Genomic DNA, 25,814 nt, shown 5'->3' with positions numbered 1-25,814 from the left:
CGCCATTAATTTAAACTTGCCAGTCACTCTTGTCCAACATTTATGTTATGTTTTGAAAGCAGTCTGGCTTTTTGGGCTTGTTGGTGCTTGGGCGGTAAACGCATGGTAGTGCAGCAGAAGACGAGGACACAGCATGGAGACGACCAACCCCTATAACGCTTTGCCACATCGCTGGAGTGTAATGTCCCTTAGTACAAATTGCGCCTTGCTGCTCGCTTTAGTTTTATGGGACGTATTTATTTAAAGCAAGGCATTTATTTAAAATAAAAGTATAAATAACAAAATAAAAGCCCTTATTTAATCTGGTTCGTTGCGACAATTGCAATGCAATGTTTAACGTATTTAAATTATTTAACAGTTTGGGAAAGATGGCTTAGAGCGCTTTTACTGCCACAACTATCAGGGAGAGCTCATGCCGTCTCATCAGTACAACTGCAGTGTCTTTCTAGGTATAGAAAGTAACGTATCGCTCCATTGATACAGGGCTGCCTGATAAGACTGCGGAGATCCGGGGCTGCCTTTTGACCGAGAAAAACTAAAGACGCGCTGTAAATCTAGTGTGCAGTCTCTATGTTTGTTCATGTCTTCGCTGCGCATTATAACGTATGAGAAGAAAACGCATCGTCCACCCAGGTGCCGGAAACACACCACAAACTGCCGCTAGCAATGAATCCGCGGCTTAAGACAGCTTCAAAGGTCCTGAGCAAGAAGGCAAAGCGAAGACTGCATATAAGCGAAGGCTCGTGCTCTTCTGGTACGTACGTGCTTAGCACGGCGCAAGGTTTAGCGGAACACTCTGTCCTGTTAGCGCCAGAGACCTCCACGGGCAATCTCAACCACCTCAGCAGGCAAGCGACGTCTGTGTTCCTCGAGGTAAGCGTTCCAGGGGAGAGCAATCGCTGTAGGAATCTCTGTAGGAACATCACCACTATTGATCTGGCAATGTGTTACAGCATCATGAAAGAGCATGCGCGGAAATACAGAACACTGGCCCAACGTTCTGTTGCATTCAGAATAGCTTATCAGGATTAAGGTATAAATGTGGTCAAGAATATAAAGGATATTGCTAAGGCCAAGAAAATTCTGAACGTTCCATCAGAACAACCACAAAAGCTACTTATCTTTTTGTTCAGTGTAAGGTTTAGCTAAATTGGTTTAGTTGATGTCACATAAACCAATGTTTCAAGCTGACTTCTGGGACGTTTTTGAGTTGGACGCCCAGCAAGGTTTTCTTAATGCTCCTGGTGTATGTCTATTACATGGCTCACAAATTACAGTAATGCGATCCCTTGTGGCGCCTTTGAATGAAGCATCTATGTTTGAATTTTATATTTGTGATCAACGAAGTGCACAAGATTTGGATTTTAAACCTAGCGTATACTGCGACTTGCGGCACAAATGATACGTTTCCATCGCATTACTGGCCGTCCTGCAAGTGCTACCCGTCGGGAACTTGCGACACCTTCATAAGAGAAAAACGCTAACGAAATCTGACAGAATTCAGACATATCGTTAAGCAAACACGTAAGTGGTGTGTAAACTTAAAGAAAAGCTCCCTCCGCTACGTTCAAGGTTTGGGACTTCACTTAACTCCACTCCCCTGTCAAAGTAATTAAAGGTATGGTTTACAGCAGTATACTCTGTGGCTCGAATGTGCTGCAACAAAAAAAATGCCGATGGCATGCAATAAGACTGGTGTGACGTTTATCTTCTCTGGGGGCACTATCAAGCTCTTGAGACAAGAACTCCTTCCCTATCCCGATTTCCCTATCCCGTTGAAAAGGAACGGCATTGGCTCGAGCCCTCAGCGTGTCCAAGGAGGCAAGTGTCTTTTATGCGGCCCCAGAACTTTGAAGGAGTCCGCCTAGCTATGCGGTGAAGGTTTTGGGACTGCAGGTCAGGGAGGAATCGTCTTACGCGTGGGTCACCGTACTAAGGCTAGCGGCTGATTGCGCATGACAACAGTCTCCAACTACGTAATTTTCGGTGCTTTGGCTTCTCACCTTGAAATCATTTCGTCCTTCCTTGGCCTGAATTATTTATGGTCGCGTCTGCGCTCACGTTTTTCGAAAAACATTTACGGCTATTTTTTTATTAAAAATAAGAACTTTTTCTTCTTTTAAAAACCTACGGAAGGTTGACTTACCCACTTTTCATCACTCTCACGCCCCTGTATGACCCTGATCTGAATCACCTGCCGCAGCAACCGACTTTAGTACAGCAAAGGTGGTGGCAAGTAAACATTGCAGAAGCCTCGATAGACGAGTAATACAGAGAACACACTTTTTTTATTAATGCTCCGGACGTAGTCGATTCGTTTTCCTACATACACACCATTTGAAAAGCCACCGGCATCGACCGCTCAGTTATTCGAGGTCTGAAATAATGCCACACCAAACACACAAAAAAAGAGATTATATAGCTAAGTCGAGCATGGAAGACCTCCCAGACCTTAAGTAAGGATTTTAATATGGCAATACCAAATACGAAATAGGACACTTCTTTATAGCATCTGGCACCCCACAAGATATTTCCAGCTGTAGTGCTCGTTCATTACGGCTCCGCTGAGGCCTATTCATCTATTATTGTCGACTTGGGAAGATCGCAACACGAAAGAACCTGCTCGCGGGGAGTAGTACGTGGCGGTGAAGGCACAAGGCAAGGTTATCTGTTTTCCATGCTATGTTTTTTATTGCACTGCATTTCTACTGGATTCTGAGTTCTTTTTCCTTCATTGGCGAGTTTTATTGTGCGGTACTTCCGGAATTGTAAATAAAACTATCTTTCCTCTTCGCAGTTCTATCACAAGACGCCACTGGTATTTTAATAAAATTACATTTCACTTCCGAACGCCGCAGTAACACGTTAATTGTACGGTGTCAATGTTCATTAGAGTTCTCTGGTCATTAATCATGTCTGCTTACTTTAAAACAACATGCTGTTCAAAAGAAAACGTATGTTTTGTTTTACGCATCCGTTTGAGTACGTATCGAGGCCTCTGCAAAGTTTTCTTGCCAGCACATACGGTATACACTCGTCGGTTGCAACAAAAAAAAAATTAAACTTGCAAAGCCATGGTTTCCATTTTTTGAAACAATTAGCTGTGTTCAAACAGGCCACTCACCTCTCATCTGCGCCGCAGGCAGGTTTATTTGAAACAAGGATTCTTCAGGTCGTCGGAACGAATAACAAGACAGGACAGCAAGGTGTTAATGTACAGCGTCTTATTTTGTTGTTTTGTATAACCATTTTATTCATTTTTTGTTCAACATAGCTCGGATATGTACAGTCGGAGCGACCACGGCGCTTCTCGCGGCAGCCACTGGAAACCCGCGATGAGCCTGCGGTCGGCACCATCAACTCTATAGAATATGCTCTCTAAACATGACGTTTGCACATGTGCGCACGACAACTCCAACAGCACTTTGTTCCACATAGTCTGTACAGGAACTCGGTTATATGTTACATATACAGCTTTGGTGAAAAATCGACCAGTGCTTACAATGGAGTGGCAAAAAAAAAAAGACAGCTTATCAGTTACTTTCTTTAGTTAACCCATTGCGGTGCTTTCTTTATACGAATCGCTTTTTCCATTGCCTGTCGGTCGCGCTTCATAGACTTCGGTGTTTGCTATAGAAGGTTAAATACATTTTGTATCAAAATGGTTAGAGAAATCGGTATTTCAGGCCAGATATTTAAAAAAAAAACGCAGCGTTGTAGTAGAGCAGACGGCTTTTGAAAATATGCCGAAGCAGAAGCACAGTTCTTAAACTAAAGCTTCCTGGAGCATTCTAAGCAGCAAAAGTATTTCACTTTGAACCGAATGCTGACACCGCATGAGTGGGTGCATTAATTCTGCAAGAAGCATTGCTGGGAAGAAACTATCGAAGACAAAAATAACCTTGTTACCGTGTGACTGAATCAGATTATGAGCATGAAATCAAGAAGCATAGCCTAGACAGGCAAGCGGCTGGAGCTAAATTAAGTTTCTTCTCGCCTCCTTTTGGCATGATTTCTTTCTTTAATTGAGAGGCTTATGTTATCATTGTAACCGGAAGTTTTATCGATATGCTAGCGCGTACGCCCGTATGTGCGCTCCATGATATGTACTTTCCTTACTACACGTGTTATTTTAATCGACACTTCCTTCGTGCCCAATGACATCTCTCGACGCTTCGCTGCGTTATACCATATTTAGTCCAGGAATAACAAATATTGCTTAGCATCAAACTGACAGTATGCACATAATTCGCACAGTGTAGTACAACATTCTTTGCACTTAACGAATGTGAATCTATGAATGGGAACTAATCAATTCAAATTTAGTGCTTAGTTGGCTTTGACCCGCACTCACTAGAAGAAATGCAACTCGAAAGAGCCCTGCTGCATCCCTACCAACAAGCAAGACAGACTGAAAATTGGAGCGTTTTGTATTTGCGAGTAATAAAGCACTTCCTCTGAAAGGAATAAATTAGCAGTTTCCGTAGCTTCTTCTACTCGTTGTGACCAACAAGAACGCCCAGTTCGCGTTTAACAGTGCAAGACGGAAACATCTAACGTCTTTTTGGCGTTCTTATTCTTTCGTGTAAATGAAAACGAGAATGGTATCTGTAAGTCATCATGAATATTGAGCTTATGTGTTGCAAACCGTCGTATTATATTGGACGGTGGCTCAAGACTGCATTTTACAAAGCAGTGTGATCGCGTATTGAGATAGTCGAAATCTTTTAAACTGATACTGCGCGAAGTGCAGTCTTTATTTTATCTTAACTCTATGCCAGTTTTTTTTTTTTTGCCGTATACGCGTTGCATTGATATTATGGCTAAAAGCTCTTGAACGCGTGTCGTTTTTCATCATACTGTTCACGACTCCTTTATACTCAGCCTTCAATGTACGTCATATCTTAATCCCTGGTAATTTCGCATGCAGTTTGTGAATTCTTCTGTACCAACAATTATATTGACTACTAAAGGCGGTTGCTAACTGGCCTTACAATTCCTCTACGCTTAAGCTGGTTTTACCCAATTTATGCAACTTTAGAATCAACAGCCCTTTCGCGAATTTATTTCTTCTGTAGCCATAGCCTGCGAATCGATTTCAACTTGTCCTTCGAGAGGAGCAGAGAAGCGGTATCGCTGCTCCATCAGCTCACAAATGCTAAAGCAAACAGATCTTGTTCTCCCAAGGACTTTGAGCTTAGTCTAGGTTCATCGAGGGCGAGTTTCATTTCCCTTACAGACATGTCATCGAGAAGATAAAATTTCTTCTTCATTAAATTTTCTATTTGCGCTTGTTATGACCTTTGGTTTGTTCGGCAAATTGTTCCTGCTATAAAAAATTTCAGAAAAATCTACATACACGAGATGCTTAATGTAATATTGCCACATTACGTCAAATCGATGCATTATGGTGGCAGCTTAAACTCCCATTTCTTTCAGTGGTTATTTCTGGCCGCGCCTAAATTTGCTGAAATAATTATGCGACCACTTTCATGCGCACTGACTTCGCAGCGGTTACGTCAGACTTGAATGAAAACAGAAAAACTGCTCGATAAACACGAGTCTTTTATTCCGCATCGAATAAAAGACCATTTTCTTGGAATTATCTCCTGAATAGCATCGAAATAGGTGACAAGGTTTGAGTGAAAATGCTTGAAAATCTTTCCAGCATTAGAAACATGCAGCGTTACTGTTTAGTTAGCGTTGGGCCGTGAGAATCGGAAGTAGCATGCCGTGTTTAGTTTAGGACAGAAAAGGAGAAATTACTTTAGCCCAGACAAGCAATAACATTAAATGCCTTGTATATCGTAAATAAAAGAAACTCAAATGCGACTAAATCTTAGTGTTTCCGAATCAGCAGCGATAAAGGCCTTTCAGAAGCTGATTTGACATCTTTGATATGGGATTGGAAGGCCATTGTGAACTTGTTTTATTTGGGTTTAGTTCAACGTGTAGAATTTGACTGGAAAGTAAACATAATGTTAAATATAAGGTACAACAGTTACTTCTCGTAGTGCCTACATTACAGAGCACGGAGGTTACAAGAAAAAAAAAAAGAAGTAGTAGAATGGTGCAGGACAGTGCGACGTTAACGGTACGCACTGAAATGTTCTAAAGTAAACCGCATGATGATGCTTTCCAGCATTCCAGCATGATGATGCTTTCCAAAATTAAATGAATGACTTAGAAATTTAGTGAAGACAATGCCAAAGGGAAGCTGAAGCACTTTTCGAGAAAATTGAGTTCCATGCGGCATTTTGTAGTTTTTAGTCCGCTGAAAAAGAATATCGCATTCGAAAAGGGCGGAAATGAACGCACAAAGCTGTTTTTTTGGAAGAAAACGGGCACCAGCGTCTCAGGGCGCAGAGCGAACGCCCGGGATCGTCGTGACGTCATCTACGGGGACCTCCGGCCAGCACCGACTGTGTTGCTGAGTAGCGCGTTGCTTCAGCTGGCTTGAGAACTTCGTTTTGCAAATTATGGATCCGTCGCTCGCCAAGGCGCAGGCCGAAAAGCAGCAAGCAAAGCAGGACGGCCGGCATACTATCCGTGAATGGCGTCACTTCCGCCAGTTCCGTCCCCCCATTCGGGGCTTCCGGAAGCGAGGAGGGCGTGTCGGCGGCGGGTTTTTAACAAGGGGTTGCGGCTCATTTTGAGAACAGAATCGAGAAAAAAATTAACACACATGATTTTCAAAGCCCCTTTTTCCCAACCACAGCGTTTCATGCAATTTGAAAACCGTTTAAGCTTCCCTTTAAGAATGAACTTCAAAAAAAGTACTTCAGTAAAACACTCTCCGGGGCATGTTGGTTCATAGCTAACAAGAATAAAAGCGCAACAACACGAAACAAAGAAGGAGGGAACCGACAGGACAGGCGCCTGTCCTGTCGGTTCCCTCCTTCTTTGTGTCGTGTTGTTGCGCTTTTATTCTTGTTAGCTCAAAAAAAGTAATTATTTCGCTATTCATCTCGACGCTTCGGACATTTCGTGCACAATACCATTCATGCCTTGAACTGTGGCAACGAGTGCCAGCCGACTACTTCATTCACGCTCCACGTAAACGCAGGAGGAAAACTCGTAAGGGTGGACACCACCAGCCAGGAGTGCTTCTTCAGCCCGGTCCTTGAGTGACGACGTTTGAGTCCTGAGCACCACATCCGCTTTGGGTCGTTGGCGTGTCGCTGCTGCTGCGGCTATTGCACGTTGCGTGAGGCATCAGCGCTGAAGGATTGTCCTCAATCCACACAGCGGAGTGCGTCGCTTTTTTTTTTTTTACACTTCCGCAGGCACTCCTAGAGGGACCACCGGTAAGCGTAGAGGAGCGCCGTGCTCCAGAACAACTGCTGGCCGGAACAGCAACGGAAGCCTGGGACGTTTATGGACGAACCTGATGCTAGACAAAGAAAAAAACAATTATACAAGAGCACCGTTCACCTAGCCCGTACCATCCACCTTACTGCAATGGTTACTCTGAGCGACTATGTGAAAGGAAGCGAAGGCAAGAATTGGAAATGTGTGTCACATACCTGAACTTATCGGAAACAGTCTCCTACAGAAACCATCTATCAAGGCGTATTTTATGTTTAATAGAGTTTATTTTTTTCCGGGTGAGAGCATGGCGTGAAGTAAAGCGTTGTATGAAACGTTTCGGAACTTTGATGCACAGTTTGAAATGACAGCCATGATGCATCCACGGGATGAAATCAGTATGCATGTCTCCCCTCAGATATTAAACGTTAGGTTGCGTCCTGTGCCGTGAGCGGTACAAGGCCGTGAGCCCCTAACAGAATGCGCAAGAACTAGCACCTAACCCACCTGGAATGAATTTCGAGGCTGGAACATGCAACACACTCAGATGTATATCCATGCATCGAAAAGGAGACACTATGTAGTACATAGATAAAAACGTGAAGTGCCGGAGTTGCGTGTCACGATTTATTGATTTTTAAAAAATTATTCAACAAGAGTATTAGGAAAGACAAACTATGTATGTCTATCAAGATCGTGACGAAATGCTTCGAAATTTAAACATTTGAAAAAATTTCTTCATCTTCTTGCTGTACAAAAAAAAGCTGAGCATAGTAACGTAAAGCTTTATATTTTCAGCAGTTTTAACCGAACATAGAAAAGAATGAAGGTGTTAAAGCACAGTTACATAGAGGAAAAATGTCGGTACTATCATCGGCTGGTTACGGAACAAGGAAAAAAAAAATTCATGTGCTTTGCATTTCGGTTCGTCAACATATCCTAACCCCTAATTATGCTTGCCTCAGATTTGCAATATGCTCGTGCGCTACGGTGTATGCTTCGCATTCACAAAGAATACCTCTAAGATTTCACTGGGGCGACGCCTCAGCGGAGTGTAAGCGCCGGCGTGTGCTCAGTCTGATCTCTTCGTGCCTGTTAATGCAAGACTGCCCAGCCCTTCAGTTGTATACTTCTTCTTGCGTCCAATGCCCGTGTGGTTTTCTGGACATCAGGGTCCTAAACTTACTCCGTTCACGCAACTTAATGAGACCGAAAGATGAAAGCGAAAAGCTCTCTTTAAGCGTGTTTAATCCTGTGATGTTCTAAATTTGTGGTCCAGCTGCCTTACAGCTTACAAACAAAGCATTCAAAGGAACGCCTAATTACCTTATATGCTGTAAATGCAATAGCATTCGAAGCTGTTGACGCCTTTACCGGCATTGACGTCATTTCCGGCCTCGTGACATCACTTCCCTCCAGCCAATGGGAGAATTTTATGACCGATGACCCAATTTTTTCCCGATGAAGCATTTAGTGTTAGCGCATTAAAATGTCTCTTATAAGAAATTGGGCTTTCTTTGACTTACATGTTCCTCCTCGATTTCTTTCTGGCGGCTCGAAATGCACCCGATCAAGTGGTCTGTGACCTGACCGGCTTTGTTCATTGGAAGGCAGTCCAACGCCTGTAAAAAACCCACGGATACCGTTATCGCTTCAATGGTATCTTGCAAAACAATTTCACTTCGTGTATTCCCCTGAGTGCTTGCAAAAATTTCCATTTCTTTTTGTACAAGTTTTTTTCCGTGCTCGCTGTAGCAGGCCATGTCCTAAGCACCAACCAAAAATGCAAGTTGTTCCTTCATTAGGATGATCCTCAGAGTAACAAAACGAAAAGTTACCACAGTTTATGCAGAAAACGTCGATAACCATAAATCTGCACAGCTAAAATATGTCAGTTGTTGCCGGGGGATGGGCAACTTAAACGCGTAATTCTGTATCAAATCTTCAGTCTAAAACAATGTAAAATGTGCAGAGTTTTACCCGAATAAACTCCGTCATCTTATCCATTATTCTAACTTGAACCTGAGAATAAGCAAGCAGGTTTCTTCTGTTCTCAATTAAAACATGCTACATCCAACTTTTCAAGGCGCTTTTTCACTCCCTCTTCAGTGCTGTGCAAATTCATGGCCGTTTTAGATAAGTACCTCATCTTCGTTGATATATATGACAAGAAAGCATTCAATGTCACTCAATATTCTCTGTCTCGAAAGCAGCAGCATTTTTCCACAGTGGCACAGAACTTCTCATTCACACTTCGGTAAGCGAATGTAATGCAAAAAAAAAAAAACAGTCGAAGTTTTTCCGCTCAACTGACCGGGCTGCGGAGAGTCCTGGGCGTTCTCGTCGAGGAACGACTTTGTGGCTGTTATCGAAAGGTCCGCTTGTGCCCTTAACCTCTGCAGGTCATCTCGGCCCGACACCTTGGCTGAAATCGAGTTAAAGAAGATGGATGGCTGAAGTAAGGTGTCATATAATCTTTCTTTCTGCGGGAATATTTATATGCGAGAAACCAGCACCTCAGGAATCTCAACGACAAAGAAAGTATTACCAGCACACCATCCGTCATTGCCGTCATTACTTATGATGACCAGATAGATGCTAACCGTCAAGCCTCACTCTTAACAAAGATAAGGAATAAATGCTGCCTTCTACTGCGAATGGCAGCAATGATTGCTGACATAGGACGTCGTAGACATGAGCTTCGCTTGCCGTCGGCATGTATATTAGTCCTAGAGAATTGATAGATACTCTGATGGAAAATGTAAAAAAAGAATAAACATTTTAAATTAACATTTTATATTTAGTTAATTTTAACATGCTGCCCTTCGTGTGGACGTGTATGTAAAATACCCAGTGTTCAAAAATTAGACTTTCCCATTAAAAAAAATAACGATGAGTAGAACCCAAAAGCGTTTTTGATATCCAGGTTATGCGGGCAGGCGCTCAGAAAGTTAGGGATAATTGTCGCTTTCAACCTCTTAATTATTTAAAACCGATTAATAAACTTTTCAATCATGGTTCTTATGTGCATGCTCATGTTGAAGACTTAGATATGGTAGCATTCCTAGACTACAATCTTTGGTAAAATTCTCCAAGCTCTCGAGTGTTCCGAGATATTTTCCTCGCAATATTTTTTAGCTCGATCTTTATAATTGCGCATGGAAGGCGGTGACAGACAGCGTGAATATCGTCCAGACTTCACGTGGCATTTCGGATTGCCCTTCGTCTGGCAACAGCGTTCAGCGACCGGTCAAGCTGATAACTACTTCCAGTTCATTTTCGGCTAATTGAAATGGGAGAAACGCCCTACGCAACAGCTGCGCCACACTAGGAAGTAGTTTCGTGTTGATTGCCACCGTCTTGTATGCAACTCAGTCCACACTTTAGGGCCGAATATCTCGGAACCCGTTCGCGCTAGAACTCTACCAAATGCAGCAGTCTTGATGATGGTTATGTTTATTATTATTATAGGTAATTTTAATGGCGCAAGGGAATCTGCGGCCAAAGAGTGCCATGGCATAAGGTATTTTCGTTTGTTTAATGTGGGGTCAAAGACCCATTTCCCAGGCATTTCACCCTGTTTAAGCCTTAGAATGCGACAGCCTCTAAGCTACCAATGTAAACATATACGTTAGCCGCGGGGGTAAAAAGGTTATTAATCTATTTTGTTATTTAAGGGGTTGATGACGACAACTGGCCTCTCACTTTGCGCCTGCTTTCTCGCATAACCTGAGTACGGAAACAGCTTTCGTTAACAGCTCGTCATTTGTTTTTTGTTTTTTTTTATTCTGAAAAGTGTTACCTAGAATAACTTGTATAAACACGTTTCTTAGATGATCGTAGACGCGGAATCGCAGAAACCGTAGCAAAGGCGAGCTTACTTCTGGGAACCACTGCCTCTGTTGCTGGCGTCGGTCGGGCCAGAGTGGTCGGATGAGGTATATCTGCAAGAGCACCATTTGCACGTCTTTCTCTTTTTGCATACGGCGTTATTATACTGCATATGCTGAAAACTGTATAATGTAAACGTTATCCTCTTTTTTCAGCAGCGATTTCTTCAGTCTGTATAAAGTTAGACTTTCAATTGAGTTCAAAAACACTGTGCCACAAGCGTAGAAAAAGGATTTTGTGTTCTCGGAGTTTTTGCAGCGTTTTTAGTTCTACTAGCTTGTGTCCTGTGCGCAACCGTACAAAATATGCTACTGCTGACGAGAATTATGCTAAGAGAATTACCGCCACTTTTACCTCTACATGACAAAGCGAAGAACGCAATCGCATCATATGTCTAACTTGTCGGAACGCATCCAGAGCGAATAATTACCTGAATTACGGTCGACTTTTAAACGCCTTTACTGCCGGCACCAATACTTTTACTGCTTTCCTTGACGCTACTGAGTTATTCACTGAAATTTGTCTATGTTTTAATGAGTTCGTTGCACATGCGTGTTGTCGCTGTTTAATGAAAGGCTTCCGCCTGGTCCTTCACGAAAAAGGACACAAATTAAATGTACGACATTTGTCAAAAACCTTCATGCTTCATGGCATAGCTAAACGTAACGGCTGTCAAATCGTTTTTTGCGAAATATTAGGAAGAGCTCAAGTGAGCCGACGACGCATTACAGTTAATTGCTCGCCTTATGTACGGGGAGACATCCAATTGTTTTCACCCTCTTTTGATGGTGTTCAGCGTGGTAGCGCAGCTATTCGTACTATTACATAAAATGTGAGCAGCGTCCTAGACACGATTACCATACACCTCCACTACAATTAATAACTTATATTGCTTGGCAACGTATTAAAACCTATGCCTATTCTCTGAACGCTGAGAAGTCTGGTTAGTTCCAGATTTAAATGACATCCTAAAGGTGGAACTACGCCATGATGAGCTGTTTATGCGTCTAAATAAACCTAGCATGAACTCGGAACCAGTGTGGTTGCATGTTAAACTGGCTGGTTAAATATAGGAATGCAAATATGTGATTTCCACCCGCCTTCCGAAGGGACATTACCGGATCCAGTGTACACCAGCCACGCACTGCACAACAGAGCGCTTCAGCTGAACGGTGACCGTAAAGAGACGTGCGCAATAAGACGATGGAAAAGTCTCCTGAGCATAGGTGTCTCACCGTGCAGTCGTATGAAGCCTTCCTTCTCGCCGAAGGTGTTCTTGGCGTGGCACTTGTAGCGGCCATAGTCAGACTGTCGCAGGTCGTGTATCTGGAGACGCATGCGTATGCGGTACGAGTCGACCTCTTCGGACGTGGTGTACTTTTTGCTCCGGAGCAGGATCTGGTCGTCCCCGCGAATCCACGCGGTGAGGGGCCGCGGCGAGGCCTCGACCACGCACTCGAGGAACACCGAGGTGCCCACTGCGGCTCCCACCAACTGCTCCGAGACGCGGATCTTGGGCCGGACTACAGAGGCACGTGGCAGAAAAAGGCGGGTGAGAAGCGTGCAAGCACAACACGTGGAGGGAACTGCGAACTCTCATTATCACACCAAGAAGCACAGGCAATCGCCAGTATTGGAAATGGATGGTTTCACTCTGGTACTTAGTAGGACCGGCCTTTGCCATTACATTTCCAATATTGGGCCGATTAGCTGTGATTCTGGGTAACCCTATCAACAATGTTTTAATGCGACACGTTAAGCCTCCAGTTGCGCCGAAAATTTGGCGTCGTCGTCGGCGTCTTTGTCAGCGTTGTGAGCGAAGAATTCCCAGAAAATCAACCTATAGGTGAATAACCTGGGTCATGTAACCTTTTGGCGTCACTATACAACCTGCCCACCGGATTGTGAGGAACCTGACCACCGTGGCAGGTGGCAGTTAAATTAATGATTTCTCGCGAGAAGTTGCCCAGGAGGAGCAACCTGGGTCGCACAAGCCTAACCGATGACAGCAGCACCTGACATCGCACCACTGCGCCAGGACTGGTATAAGGACTCCCAAGGATCTATGAATGTAGAGTCTAGAATGACTAATTCCGCATGTGTGGCCGTTGAGCCACTAAAGCTACAACGACATAACCCTAAGGCAAAGCTCAACTGTCTCCTCCAATTTTTTTTCTTCGATGTCGTCAGGCTTCACTCTACGCAGTGATTTGCCTGTGCGCACTAAACGCAAGATTTAGGTGTTGACATTACATTACGAGTGTGATTATGCAAGGAATGTATGACACCTTCTAACACGCGACTAAGCAGTAATGCATGACGTACTTTGCTGTTAGCTGACTTGCAAATCGTTGTCGTGGCTTCCGTGACAGACTCCTTACGACATCTCCGCGCGCAGATTGCTTGCGTGCGCTGTTGCGGCTAGTCTTCACTGTTCCCCGGCCCCCCTGCGCAGGTGTGATCTCTTTTGCCTGAAGTAGCTTACCTTTCCTAATGCTTCAAGCCAAATGACACTCCTGTGCTTATACTGCCGCACGCAAATCGGAGTAAGCATTTTAAAGGTCGAAGTTGCGGTGTTGAATTCAGCCAGTTATATCAGTTCTAACCCCTTCTTCTTTCTACTGTTATTAGAGACAGCTGCGCAGATTAGACGGCCAATTTGTGACCCTAATAATTATATTAACTTCAAACTGTAGCCATTACCATTCACCCACAACCTGTTGATGCAATCAGGTGACACCTGCAGTAAATTTCCTAACTACTTTAAGAACTTCTTGGTGGCATTTAAAATCGTGAAGAATGTGAAGGAAAATGGAATCAAGCGGTATGACGGTGACTTCAGCTACATGCACATAACCTCCTCGTAGACAAGTACCAGGCATGCCGAACTGCAAGGCTTTGAAGCTTGGCACTGGCGGAAACTTTACCTTACTTCATATATTCTTTTCTTTGACGCTGTTATCCTGCAGTGTAATTACGGTATCCAGACAGAAAGTAGAGGAGAGCTTGGCTCTTGAAACACCCTGCAGCCTTATAATTGAAAAGACTCGCTTCGCTAACAAGTTTAGCGATTATCAGCGCGCTTGTAGAAAACGTTGCAAAATGGTATTGACCACAGCGTAATAGTAGCGGATGCTAAGCTTTCATTCTCGACGGTGCGCTACTACATTTTCTGCAAGTTTAAAGACTTCCTGGTTTCCCGTCATAACAAAAATTTGTTTTTGCAAAGCACGCTCCGCCGGTCTAAAGATACAATTCAGGAGAAGCCCCTTTTACAAAAGACTGAAAGACGTGCGTGATGAGGAAGCTCTGGGTAATCGACAAGGTTACAGCCCAAGTTCTCGAGGAAGCTTCTGGAGCGTCCTTATTCGAGCAAACTCACAAAATATAGATAGAAAGAAAGCGGAGTGAATAAACCTGTCTCTTGATATTAACACTTGGCCGTGGGCTCCACTCAAAAGCACTGCATGGAGCTTTCGACAAAGCATAAATATTTAATGCTAAAAAAGAGGAGCGGTAACATTGTCGCAAAAAAAAATAATTACTGCAATATTTTCGGTGCATCGTAGCATGCAACAAGTATATAAATTGGACGTCGCCAGAAATCATTTATTATTCAAGATAACTGATATTTTTCTGCATAAAAGTACTTGCAATTCGCTGCTTGATTTAAAGGTGTCATTGCCCAGTTTCAAACTATGTTTAAAAAAAAAATGGCTTGTGATAAAGCTTTGCAGTATAAGAATAATTATGACGACGAAAACTAAAACAAATTTACATGTACACACGCTAAGCTATGGGCGCAAATGGCGAAGAAATGCATTCCCAACGATTACCTATAGAAAGGCCGGTATTCCGTGATGGTTTATTTGTCGACTACTTCTTCCGTTTCCCAATCCTCTCATTCTTTTATGATAATCTAGATAACATCCCTTACCTGTACTTTCACCCTCTCAGTCATACATGCAGCTTACGCTGTACGTGGGCATTTAAATGCAGTGTAGGCCTAACTATTATTCACTCGAGCATGGACCTGAATTCTTATTCGTGTGATTTTGCCGCATGGACGACCAAACGCGGCCGCGTAGGGCTGACGCAAGCATTAGTGCAAAATTGGATGAAAATCTGGCATGCATCACCGCTTACATTTTATGCAATGTTTAGGGAAAAGCCGAAGCTTAGCGGTTCAGCATTCAGTATAGGCTGAACATATTGGATGAATAAAACTCGGACGAACGACTCTGTGATAAAAGGGACAGATTCAGCTGTAGTCTTCATTTAACGCATTTGAGAAAGAGTATAAAAATGAGCTAGCATTTCTCAAGACACCAGAACTGAGGTAACCAGAGCCATTGTCATATTCTAGAGGGACAGCTTCAGTAGAAGTCCGGGCTTTTCTCTGTGCGCTCAAAAAATTGCGAGGTATAGGTCAAGAATGCATCTCTACATTAAAGTCTTGGCAGAGAGTGAGCTGGAGGCGCTCAAGGCTGTGTCGCATCATTTGGCAATCTGACGCATCCTTCAAGCTGTGCAATTGAAAGAAAAACTGAAAATTATCGCGCTAATTTTCTGCCGCCTAACTCCTTTGCTGACTTTGTTCAAAGCGTGCTGCCTGATGACCAACGTTTTGAGAAGAAAGCTCGAGAATAATTTTTCTTGTCACGGTAAAAAGTCTAAGAGCTAAATAGCTATTTGCCGAACATGTAACGAGCGTATTGGCTCGGAATTTTCAGAATTTTGTTCCACGAAAATTTTGCGAGAAATCTCCATTACATTCGGCTTTGCTGTGAAGAAGCCCTGACGTTATGAGAAGTACCGAATTCTCTCATCTGTCAGAAAATGAGACCGAATGTGTATATCTGCGCTCAAAAACCCAAATCTTATGTGGACAGAGCACTACTCTCAGGGAACGGGCTGTAATGTAAATGAAAGCACTACAGAGTTGCTTTACTATATCGAACCCTATTGCCGCAAACGACTATCGTGGGGCTGCAGTGTCAGCGAGTCGGCCTTTACCCTGTTATGCGTGACCTATGTGATTATACTAAACTCATGGGAACCTTCCCACTTGCACGTGAGGACAGTGTTCATCTGGACAGAATAAGCTTGAACGGGGGGTTCAAATAATTGCGTCCAAATTTAACGCAAACAAGTAACCTGTATTTCATTACATCCATTTTTTTAGCGCTGTACTATTACTTTTTGTAGGAAGAGGCCTTCTCTGTAGGAATCAACTTGCTATCTGCAGCATCAACTGAAATTCAGCCTTGCTTCCGGTGATAAATACTTCAACCACTATTGTGTGGTTTTCTTCAGTTAGAAAAGACAGTACCAAAGATGCGCCATTCATGTTGCTGCCTGGTACTCACAGTTGACTTGCAGGAGTATCCTTTGGCTGACCGACGGTGGAACTCCGTTCTTTGCGATGCACAGGTAGGCGCCCATGTCTTCCCTGTTGACCTGACTGATGTTGAGGTACTCGCCTTCCACCGTCATCACTGCAGCACGTACAGGTATTGTTGATGTTTCAAGAAGCACGCCACTAAAAGCAACGGCAGGTGACGCATCAAACCCTTTAACGAACAAAGGGATAGTACAGCAGGTACTTTTTATAAATTCCGTGCTGTTGATCTTCACACATGGTCGGCATACGCCGGTTATATTTTAAAGCGCAAGCTTTACTGGCCGCGAACTTACGATTTCACCGCGGCGGTGCTCCGAGGAGGCACATGACGTCACAACGCGTGCCTCGCCGCGGAGCCGAACCGGTCTGGCCGGGCCGGCGGCGGCTGGCGCACTCGGCGCGAAATAGAGACGTGCTCCAAGTCTCCGCCAGTGCGGTCAGAGTGCGCCGAAGCCGCCGAACGCGTCGGCGGTCAAGCGCAGTTGGAGTATAGAGGGTCTCGCTTTGGCCGACATGACGTCGCCGTGCAGCGCGCGCGTTACGCCGGAGTTTAAACGCGCCTTAACAGAGATTGCGCTTGACCGCGAACCAACGTATTCGGTCGCAGCATCTATGGGAGTCACTGAAACCCCCCGCATACTCATTGAAAAAAAAGAAAAGAGCCTGTGCCGAGGCTCGGAAACGAACCAGAGCATTTGGCGTTTTGAGGCGGAGACGCTATACCACTCCGCCACGACGGCTCAAGCTTTAAACATGAATAAAGGCGCATCTAGAGAATGCACTCTTCCGATGAAGAAGTGTCCGCGCTTTTGCTATGTATATCCTGGCCTAACAGAGCTAGGCCATCAGAAGTTATTTCAACCACGATGGGCTGAAATTAAAATGCAGTTTTTAGGTTTGGTTTGGTTCGGCTTATGGGATTTAACGTCCCAAAGCGACTCCGGCTATGAGGAACGTCGCGTGAGGGACTCCGGAAATGGGGTTCTTTAACGTGCACTGCATCGTACAGTACACGAGCCTCTAGAATTTCGCCTCTATCGAAATTCGGCCTCCGCGGCCGGAATCGAGCCCGCGTCTTTCGGGTCAGCAGCCGAGTGCCATAACCACTGAGCCACAGCGGCGGCCGCAGTTTTTAGAGAATAAATTTGAATGAGATAGCATTAGAGTTATCGTCATATCAAAACGGGACGAAATTAAGACGGAATTCACTGATTGGTCGAGAAAGGTCACGTGACCTTGTGACGCCATCACAGCCTTTCCACCATGCTGTGAGCAACCTAGTTCCTAGATAGCAGCGTAGACAACAAGTATAGTAGGGCGAAATAAATGAATGAAAAATAGTAGCCCCTGCCTGCACCACTTTCATACAAAGGCTTAATTCAATTCTAATATGCAAGAGGGGGCCCAGGAGTACTTGTGATTTTGCCACTCAAAGGCGGGACAAATAAAACAAAAGGGGGAGGAGCTACTAAAGAGGTCCAAAGCCGGGGGACGGGTGGGCCCGGGGATACTCCCATGATCTCCCCTGGGAAGTAGCACGTAGGGATGGGATGAAGGGATGGGAAGTGGAATATAGGGTATGGGTTGTGGGAATTGGTATAGGAATGGGAACAACGAGTAACTTTTTCCTCATTTTGACCCGTTAGAGATCCTTTTCAGGCCTCCTTAGAGGGCGAGCACAAAATTTATAACGGCATTATTTCTACTGATCCTGCCGAAGCAATCGAAAAGTTCCATGCACGATATTTTTTCAATTGCGCGTCGGCACAAATCTCGCATAACGAAGTGTTCTCTGCTTTTCTATAGAGGATGCATAAGAAAAGGATGGGTGGTCGAAACCAGTTTTCCATTATTATTGCATAGTGGTCTTTATAGATTCCGCAGGTAGCCTGCACCAAAATTATTAAGGAAGTAAGTTGCTAGTAAGCAGTACGCAGGTATCACTGGTGCAGCGCCTTTTGTATTACAGTTCCGGCCCCGTCAGCGGTTTGTTTCGCCGCTTGATCCTCTCCTGTTTTCGTTCCCAAATGGGGCAATAGCATAGTGCAATTGCGTCCACAACGCCCAACTACCCTCTAACTGATGCTTCTGCCAGATTTGCAACAATCTTCTGAACATTTTCTAACATGCAAAGCATTTTGAGCACTCATGAGTATTATCTGCATTAGTATTAGCGCTAAAATAGCGCTGAAAAAAGCGAAGCTTATGAGGTGATGAAACAGGCTCGCGCCACCACGGGATCGCTTAGTTAAAGAGACTGATAACTGCAGTACTGTGGGAACGGGTGCGACTCTGCAGGCACTGTATTAAAGGAGGCACAGGCTGGTGCGTACCATGCTTGATGAGTACTTTTTATTTTGAATTCTCATTACGTTATATAACCAACGCTTATATGCAGTTGTAAAACCCACTGCAGGGGGGGGGGGGGGGGGGGGGGCAAGACACAGGCGGTCAATTGCTGGATACAGGAAAGTTTTGACGGGAAAAGGAGTAGTAATAGCATGTAGGCTGATAGATTGGAAGACGCAAGGACAGGGTCCTGTTAACTTAGAGATCGAACTCGGGACAATTGCTTAATGAGCATAATAGTATACAATGCCTCTAATACTAATGTCTTTCCAGCAAGCTACTTGCATCTTCCTGTCTATCCTTCATTGAGCCAATTTCTGCTCGACAAGCAAAAAAAGAAAATTGCTGAAGTTTTAAATAACGCCATATAGTAGCGCATCAAGCTCGTTACTCCTTCAGGCGACCAATGTATTTGACGACGAGGTATTTCATCAACATTTCAGCCAGTTGGCAATTTCCTCACTGCGAGCAGCCTCCATAACTTCTCCTTCACGGCACTTGTCATCGCGAGGAGCGTCTCCAGCACAAAGTAGGGGCAGTGATTTTTCCTGTGGCACATATGAGTGCAGATTTTATAAACAGCGATGAATCATTTGTGACTTCCGTTCAAACTTTTTTTCGCAGTATTCACGTCAGCCTTCAGTTTTTCCTGTTTCAGGTTTTCTTGTCCTAAAGGCTATTGTCTGAAGCTCCGTCTGCTTTTTGCGTCATTGTTATGGTTGTTCCAATCTTTCTTTCTCAAGAGGCGCTCGCTTACCAAGTGTGATACACTACGGTCTAACCTCCCCGATACAACGGCGGACATAAAGCATTCCACTACAAAAGAGCCGTTTTCGCTTAACCTGTGCGGAAAAGGTTTACTGTATCTTAATTTTCTGCTTTAAGGTCAAAGTGGACTAGTAGGTATTTCGAGTAGAAAGAAATAACTCCTAGCGCGAAAGAGCGCAAGCCGATACCGAGAAAACAACAGGACGAAACCTAGACAAGTGTATTGCCGTCGATTTCTCGGTCACGGCTCATGCCCTTTCACGCTAGCATTTATGTCGTCCTACTTAATTTTCCCGTTTTGCTACTCTAACTGTTACACTGAACAAGGATGGATAGCCGGGCGAGTTCGTAATAATTCATTGTGGGCGGTAGTACAGCACGAAGCAGACGACGAACAAAAGCAAGAAGACAAGACAGACGAGCGGTTGTCTGTCTTGTCCTCTTGCTTTTGTCCTTCGTCTGCTTCGCGCTGTGCTACCACCCACAATGATCTAAATGTTACGCAAAACTTCCCGTCTTGGACTGTAAAAGCAGTGCGCAACAGACAAGCGATTCAGCTTTTTGTACGACAACGTCAAAGACAAAGTTCAGAAAGCACTGATCTTAATGATGACCAACTAACGAGATAGAAACGGTATTGTACGCGCACGTGCGTGAGATTTCGCACTGCGATGTTTTCGCCGCAGTTATCTGGACGTGCTCACCCGAGTTCTTGCGTCCGCTGTAGCGCTCAAGGTTGATCTCGCGACCGTCCTCCCTTCGCCAGAGGATGGTGGCCGGCGGGTACCCGCTAGCGCGGCAGTGGAGGCTCACGCGTGAACCTTCGTCCACTGTCTCGTCTGAGCTAGTCTCTTCGTCCAGGATGGAAGGCGGCACTGCACGGAAAAGCAGCCGGAAATAATTCGCCGGCAGGACCCTCAGCACCTGTAGCGCGCACTGAGCCTCGTTAGAAGCAGCAGATAGATATTGTGTTTCGAGTACATTCAATTTCGAATAATAGCCACTGAAACACAGCTTGCCTTCGTCTCAGGCAAGCTCTGGTTTTTACAGGTTTTTACATGAACAATTATGACTTTTTCATGGGTCAATTCGTGTTTTTTATGCACGGGGCACATCCATTGTGGTAAAGACGTAAATGGAATTGACTCACAAGTGCAACTTCACGGCATTCTTTATGTGGCTTTAAAGCATTGATTAAGAAGAGCAGTAATAAATAATTTTCTCTTAACAGCTCTGACGCCAGCTTCTAAAGTTCTCACGGGAACCACGCTATGAGGTTATCTCCGTTTATGATTACTTTATGGCTGGTTTTTCTACATATTGGCTGGTTTTGCGTTTATTGCAAGGTCGGCGGGAAACGAAAATTCATAAAAGAATGCAAACAAAACACAAAAAACTGAACCAAAGAACGATATGGTCGCCAAGATTGGAAAGGGCAGCCGACTCACCGAGCACGTCCAGGAATCCGACCTCAGTGATCATGGGCTCTGTGTTGATCTGGCACATGTAGAAGCCCTTGTCCGAGGGCTGCGCGTTTCGGATGTGCAACTGCCAGTGGCGCTCGTTGTTGTCGCTCACGCGCAGCCTCGGCTCGCCCACGATGATGTGCCGGTGGTAGGTGAGCAGCGTCTCCGTGTCCATCTTGATCCACGCCACCTGTTGTGCAGAGGGCGCCAGCGTCAGTGTTTTCTTCACTTACAGGAAACGACTCGCAAGCAGCAGAACTCGAAGACATTTCATTGTTTTAAGCGGAAAAAAGCGGAAGCTACAGTTCTAGCGGATAACGCATAATGTTCTATCCGAAATTTTTTGCGCATACTGAAGACAGCCCGCTTAACATGGGCATAATAAAGACAGTTGCCCAACTGCTAAAGAAGTCGTAAAAATAAAAGAGTGGCGATCTTGAAGCTTGTTTAGAAAGGAGATTCTATCGCATGAGGAAATGCATAGACACTGGTGGCTATTAAGTAAATAGGGGGGGGGGGGGGGTAGGGGGGGGGCTGAGGCGAGGTGAAGTAAGGTGGCCCGGAGAGGTCAACTGCCCCTGCGGCCCCTGCTTTCTATTTCGTTAGTGTGCAAACATCCGTCTAGCAGCGCTTCCAAGATATATTTTTACTGCAAAACTCTGACAAGGGCTTTGCAGAGAGACAGTGTCGCATCCCATGAAGTCTAAGTCTGATAATGGCGTCTGAATGTTCCACCAAAACACTCAGGCAACGGAGCAAAGGGCTCATTTCTGCGCGTGCCGATATTTCTCTGACTACTTGACTGCTCCGCCACAGCGTGGCATCGATTTCGTGAAAATTTCCAATGTTTATTCGAAACCACGAGACAGAAAAGTCATCTCATCAGAACTATGCACACCATGGAGTGAGGAAAAGCAAACTACATTAACTGCCACTGAGGTGTACATTTGACGAAATAACAACTTATTCTCAGAGATGTATTTCTCTTCTGCCTGTTACTGTCATTAAATTCAGAACACCAATTTTTGTGCTCTGCGAAAGCTTTCTGAGTCTTATCATTGGTTTCAGTTTCAATATATGTACATTATTACCAACCTCCCCTTCCCCCTCTCCTCCAGTCCAAACCTATGTTACTACTTATTGGAATGGTGTTGTTTGCCGGTGAAAGAGAGAAAAAGAAAGAAGAAAAGTTTATTTCGCCATCAGGTTGCGGGTCGCGGTTTCAAGTCAGTGGACTGAGGATGCAGTTCGGCGAGGTATGGCTGTTACTCAATACGCGTGTGACACTGATCCTTAAAACCGGCTGCAATGCCGGGCGCATTGCAGCAAGAGAACTTGCACAGTTTTCGCTGTAGTGGGGCATGTCGTCTGTACTTCGGGGAGCAGGCGGGGAGACACGACCCAATATGTCCAATATGTATCCTGAACACGACCAATATGTGCGTGCATTGTCAATGTAGGCGTCCCATACCAGACAGCGACAGTTCTGCATGAAGTGAATATACCGATATTATTTCTATTGCGTCTTGATGAGTCGTCTGGATTTGCCACGTCGCATTAATGACCATAGATTCGCCATCCATATCAGGGAAGAGGCAGACTTTAAATGTAGGACAAGTCTATAGCTACGCTCGTAGAAGCGTCTTGTAACTTCTGCAACTTCCTATTTGTTATTAGGAGCTGGCTACAAACGCAGGAATTTGTCTGCCTAGCAGCGGTTCTAGGCACCTCTTTTTCCTGTGTTAAAGCAGGGAAGGTAGTGGAAAAACCTGGAAAGTTAGTGCACCTGCTGCGTTCTCAGGTAATGTAACTGGCTATACCTGCGCAATTTGCAGCCTTTTTTTACGTTGTAGAACCCGACGACTCAGAAAGCGTCACCAATGGCATCGGTATCGAAGCACCACTGGCACTGCATTTTAAAATTATGCTTAAACTATGTAATATCACTGCATATTAGTTCATCTAAACAAATTCGTATTTCCTTCACAATAACGTTTAACGGTACTTAGTGCAGCATCGCGCAACTAGAAGAATGGAATACGCCCCGAGGCCGTTCTCTTTCAGAAAAATTCGTTTCAAAATAAATAGACGGGGTCTGTTATGTGTAATTAATGAGTGTATATCATCAGACGTGATCTACTCCTAAAATTGAAACGCTGAGTCACGCTAAGACCAAAACGAATGGCTTGTAGAAAATTAACGAGCCTTCAGCCACACAGTCGTTTAAAACATCTGCATACGGTATACTTCTTGCTGCTTTAGGATTTCCATATCGCTTTTTTTTTGCTCCAGATTAGCAGCGTGTCTGTAACATGCGTGCTACAATTTGTTTTGATATATTCCCCACCTCTTCAGCACAAGTTTGGCATCGACGAGGACAACCCACATTATGTGTAACAAAAACTTTTCATTGGGGAATTCAAAAATTCGGTACTCTTCACCATTGAAGTACAATCGCACATTAAACGCAGTTAATCTACAACTATTCCAAATCTGTCGCATCTACTGCGCTCTTGACATAGCACATTCGCGCCTTACCTGCGTTGCACTGAACAAAAACACAAGAGAAATATTGTTGAAAGAGACTGCCTACTTTGAATTTTACTGGCCATTAAAACATGAACAAAAACTCGAAGCTAGTCAGTGCTATATTCAAGTCAGTGAAGCTGACAGGGAGAGAATGAAAACCACCGAACTCGTTCTTTTTTAGTATCACTGTGATTGTTTCTGCCGCTAGAAACGCCATAGCTGCTGGTTGCAGTCTTTACCTTCTACGTCCTTCCCCTTCTCTTCCCCTCCATTACCGACATGTGTGGAAGGTAACGAAGAAAACAGCATTGCGAGTTAAGCGAATTGAAGGTCCTCTCTTCCGCATGCTCTTTTGGGGATTTTATTTTCCCCAATACTCCGGCGGTAGCGAAGACATCGGAATGGGGAGAAATAGGGGAAATAATACAACATGCGGGAACACTACACAGCGTATTGTACGTTTCGACGAAATGACACCGAAAACAAGGGAACAAATGGAAAAATCCGTTTAAGGAGTGAGAAGTGGTCGGGGGAGATGAAGAGCATAAGAAAAAGTTGCGGGGAAGACAGAAAACAGAGAAAGAGGGTAGAGCAGACAGTAGGGAAGGAGAATACATGTTGCCGCCTGCCTCGCTTCATCAACCGAGTGGGCACAAGAACAAGAATAGAAGAAATGCAGGAAATGATGGAAGAGCGCAGCAGCAAGGACAACGCCGCGTACAGGGAACCAAGCAACCGACGAAGGAGTGAGGGGGAAGGGAATAAGGGAGAAAGATGTCGGCGGACGAGACGACGGCGTGGCAGACGGGGAGCGGTGCGGGAAGAGGCAGGAACGACGGGAGATCGGACCTCCCAAAATTGAGGGGAGTTCTGTCGAGCGTTCCTAATTCGCAGGAGCCAGTTCCCATCATGCCTTCTTTCCTCGTCCCCCCCCCCCCCCCCCCCCGGGCTTCGTATGTGTGGGTGCGCGTGTCCTTCGTGGTGTTTCGCGCTTTCCCCCGTGCTACGACGGGGCCAGACCCGACCCTGAATGAGTCACCACGCTGGTCTCCTGGGCGCGTTTGTGTGCTCCTCTCTGTCTCATTACTTTTGTTTGTCTCTGCTTTTACGGCATTGATATTTTCATCTGCGGCTCCCAATATTTCCCGTATACACGCGCCACAACCGTGCCGGCCAACACGCGCGGAACGGAGCGGCCAACCTGAGCTGATTTTCCTTATGTTGTTTTCATTTATTTATTATTTTTTCCTAATTTTAGATGAGAGTCCTTGTTATCAAAAAACATGCAGTAGAAGCCTGACTGTTTCTTAGCTTACGCTTGGTCCTTCAATTTGCTTTTATTTTTTTCTGGGCCAGACGGGGGGAAATCTGTTTTACCTCTCTTTTGGTAGACTGCACGTGAAAGGTCGCCGACGAGCGCTACGAGCAGACTAAGTCTGGGTCCCTGTGCGCATCTAGAATTCACTCTGTAGATGTTTATAACCTCACTGAAGTGGAACAGAACTACAGAACAGCCAGAAAGAACAGTAATAGAATTCCCGCCCTCGTTCGAAGAAAAAAATAGAGACCTGAGGAGGGGGGGGGGGGGGGGGGGGGTGGCTCTGATAAAAGAAAGCTGGAATTGCTCTGCAGTATTGACAAGCATGTGCAGTTTCTGTTCGCTGCAGCCTCCAATGCCCAATCGCATTTATTTGCACACGATCCCACTGATAAATTTATCAGAAAGCAAGCATTTCCGAATGCTTGGAACATGGCTTACTTTATCTTGCGACTTAGCTTTTCATAGATTACTTATTGGTTTATTGCCCACCACTTCACATCTAATGCCTGTACTTAGAGGCAAAGACGCGCTGCCCGAATGCCCGGCCATCGCCTTGGTATCGCAACGCACTGCCGTTTGAAACGCCGATAATACTCGGCCCTATGGCGGGCGAGACGCCCACGTTACGCAGAGGGGACAAAGGCGGATTCAATGGCGTCTCATTTCACGAAACCGCTGCCGGCAATCTGGCGCCGACAACTAATTCCCACCCATTGTGCTCGCGACCCATTCAGTGGCACTGCATCTGATCCGCGATTTCTAACAGGAGTCGGGAACC

General features: G+C 44.9%; 1 protein-coding gene across 1 annotated transcript in view; it reads right to left on the bottom strand.

The window, feature by feature from the left end:
* Positions 1–6,944: 6,944 nt before the first annotated feature.
* Positions 6,945–25,814, bottom strand: part of LOC144123372 (neurotrimin-like) — a 135,510-nt gene continuing 116,640 nt past the window's right edge. The window contains exons 3-10 of the mRNA XM_077656215.1: positions 21,169–21,376; positions 20,425–20,595; positions 16,569–16,697; positions 12,435–12,722; positions 11,190–11,252; positions 9,623–9,733; positions 8,835–8,930; positions 6,945–7,393 (exon numbers count right to left, since the gene is read on the bottom strand). Coding sequence (XP_077512341.1) covers positions 7,293–7,393; positions 8,835–8,930; positions 9,623–9,733; positions 11,190–11,252; positions 12,435–12,722; positions 16,569–16,697; positions 20,425–20,595; positions 21,169–21,376 — 1,167 coding nt within the window. The 3' untranslated portion in view covers positions 6,945–7,292. The remainder of the gene's footprint in view (positions 7,394–8,834; positions 8,931–9,622; positions 9,734–11,189; positions 11,253–12,434; positions 12,723–16,568; positions 16,698–20,424; positions 20,596–21,168; positions 21,377–25,814) is intronic.

Source organism: Amblyomma americanum, chromosome 3, assembly GCF_052857255.1.
Source record: "Amblyomma americanum isolate KBUSLIRL-KWMA chromosome 3, ASM5285725v1, whole genome shotgun sequence".
In the NCBI taxonomy this organism is placed as follows: Eukaryota; Metazoa; Arthropoda; class Arachnida; order Ixodida; family Ixodidae; genus Amblyomma; species Amblyomma americanum.
The sequence above is the reverse complement of the archived record's forward strand: the minus strand, read 5'-3'. Positions and strand labels throughout refer to the sequence as shown.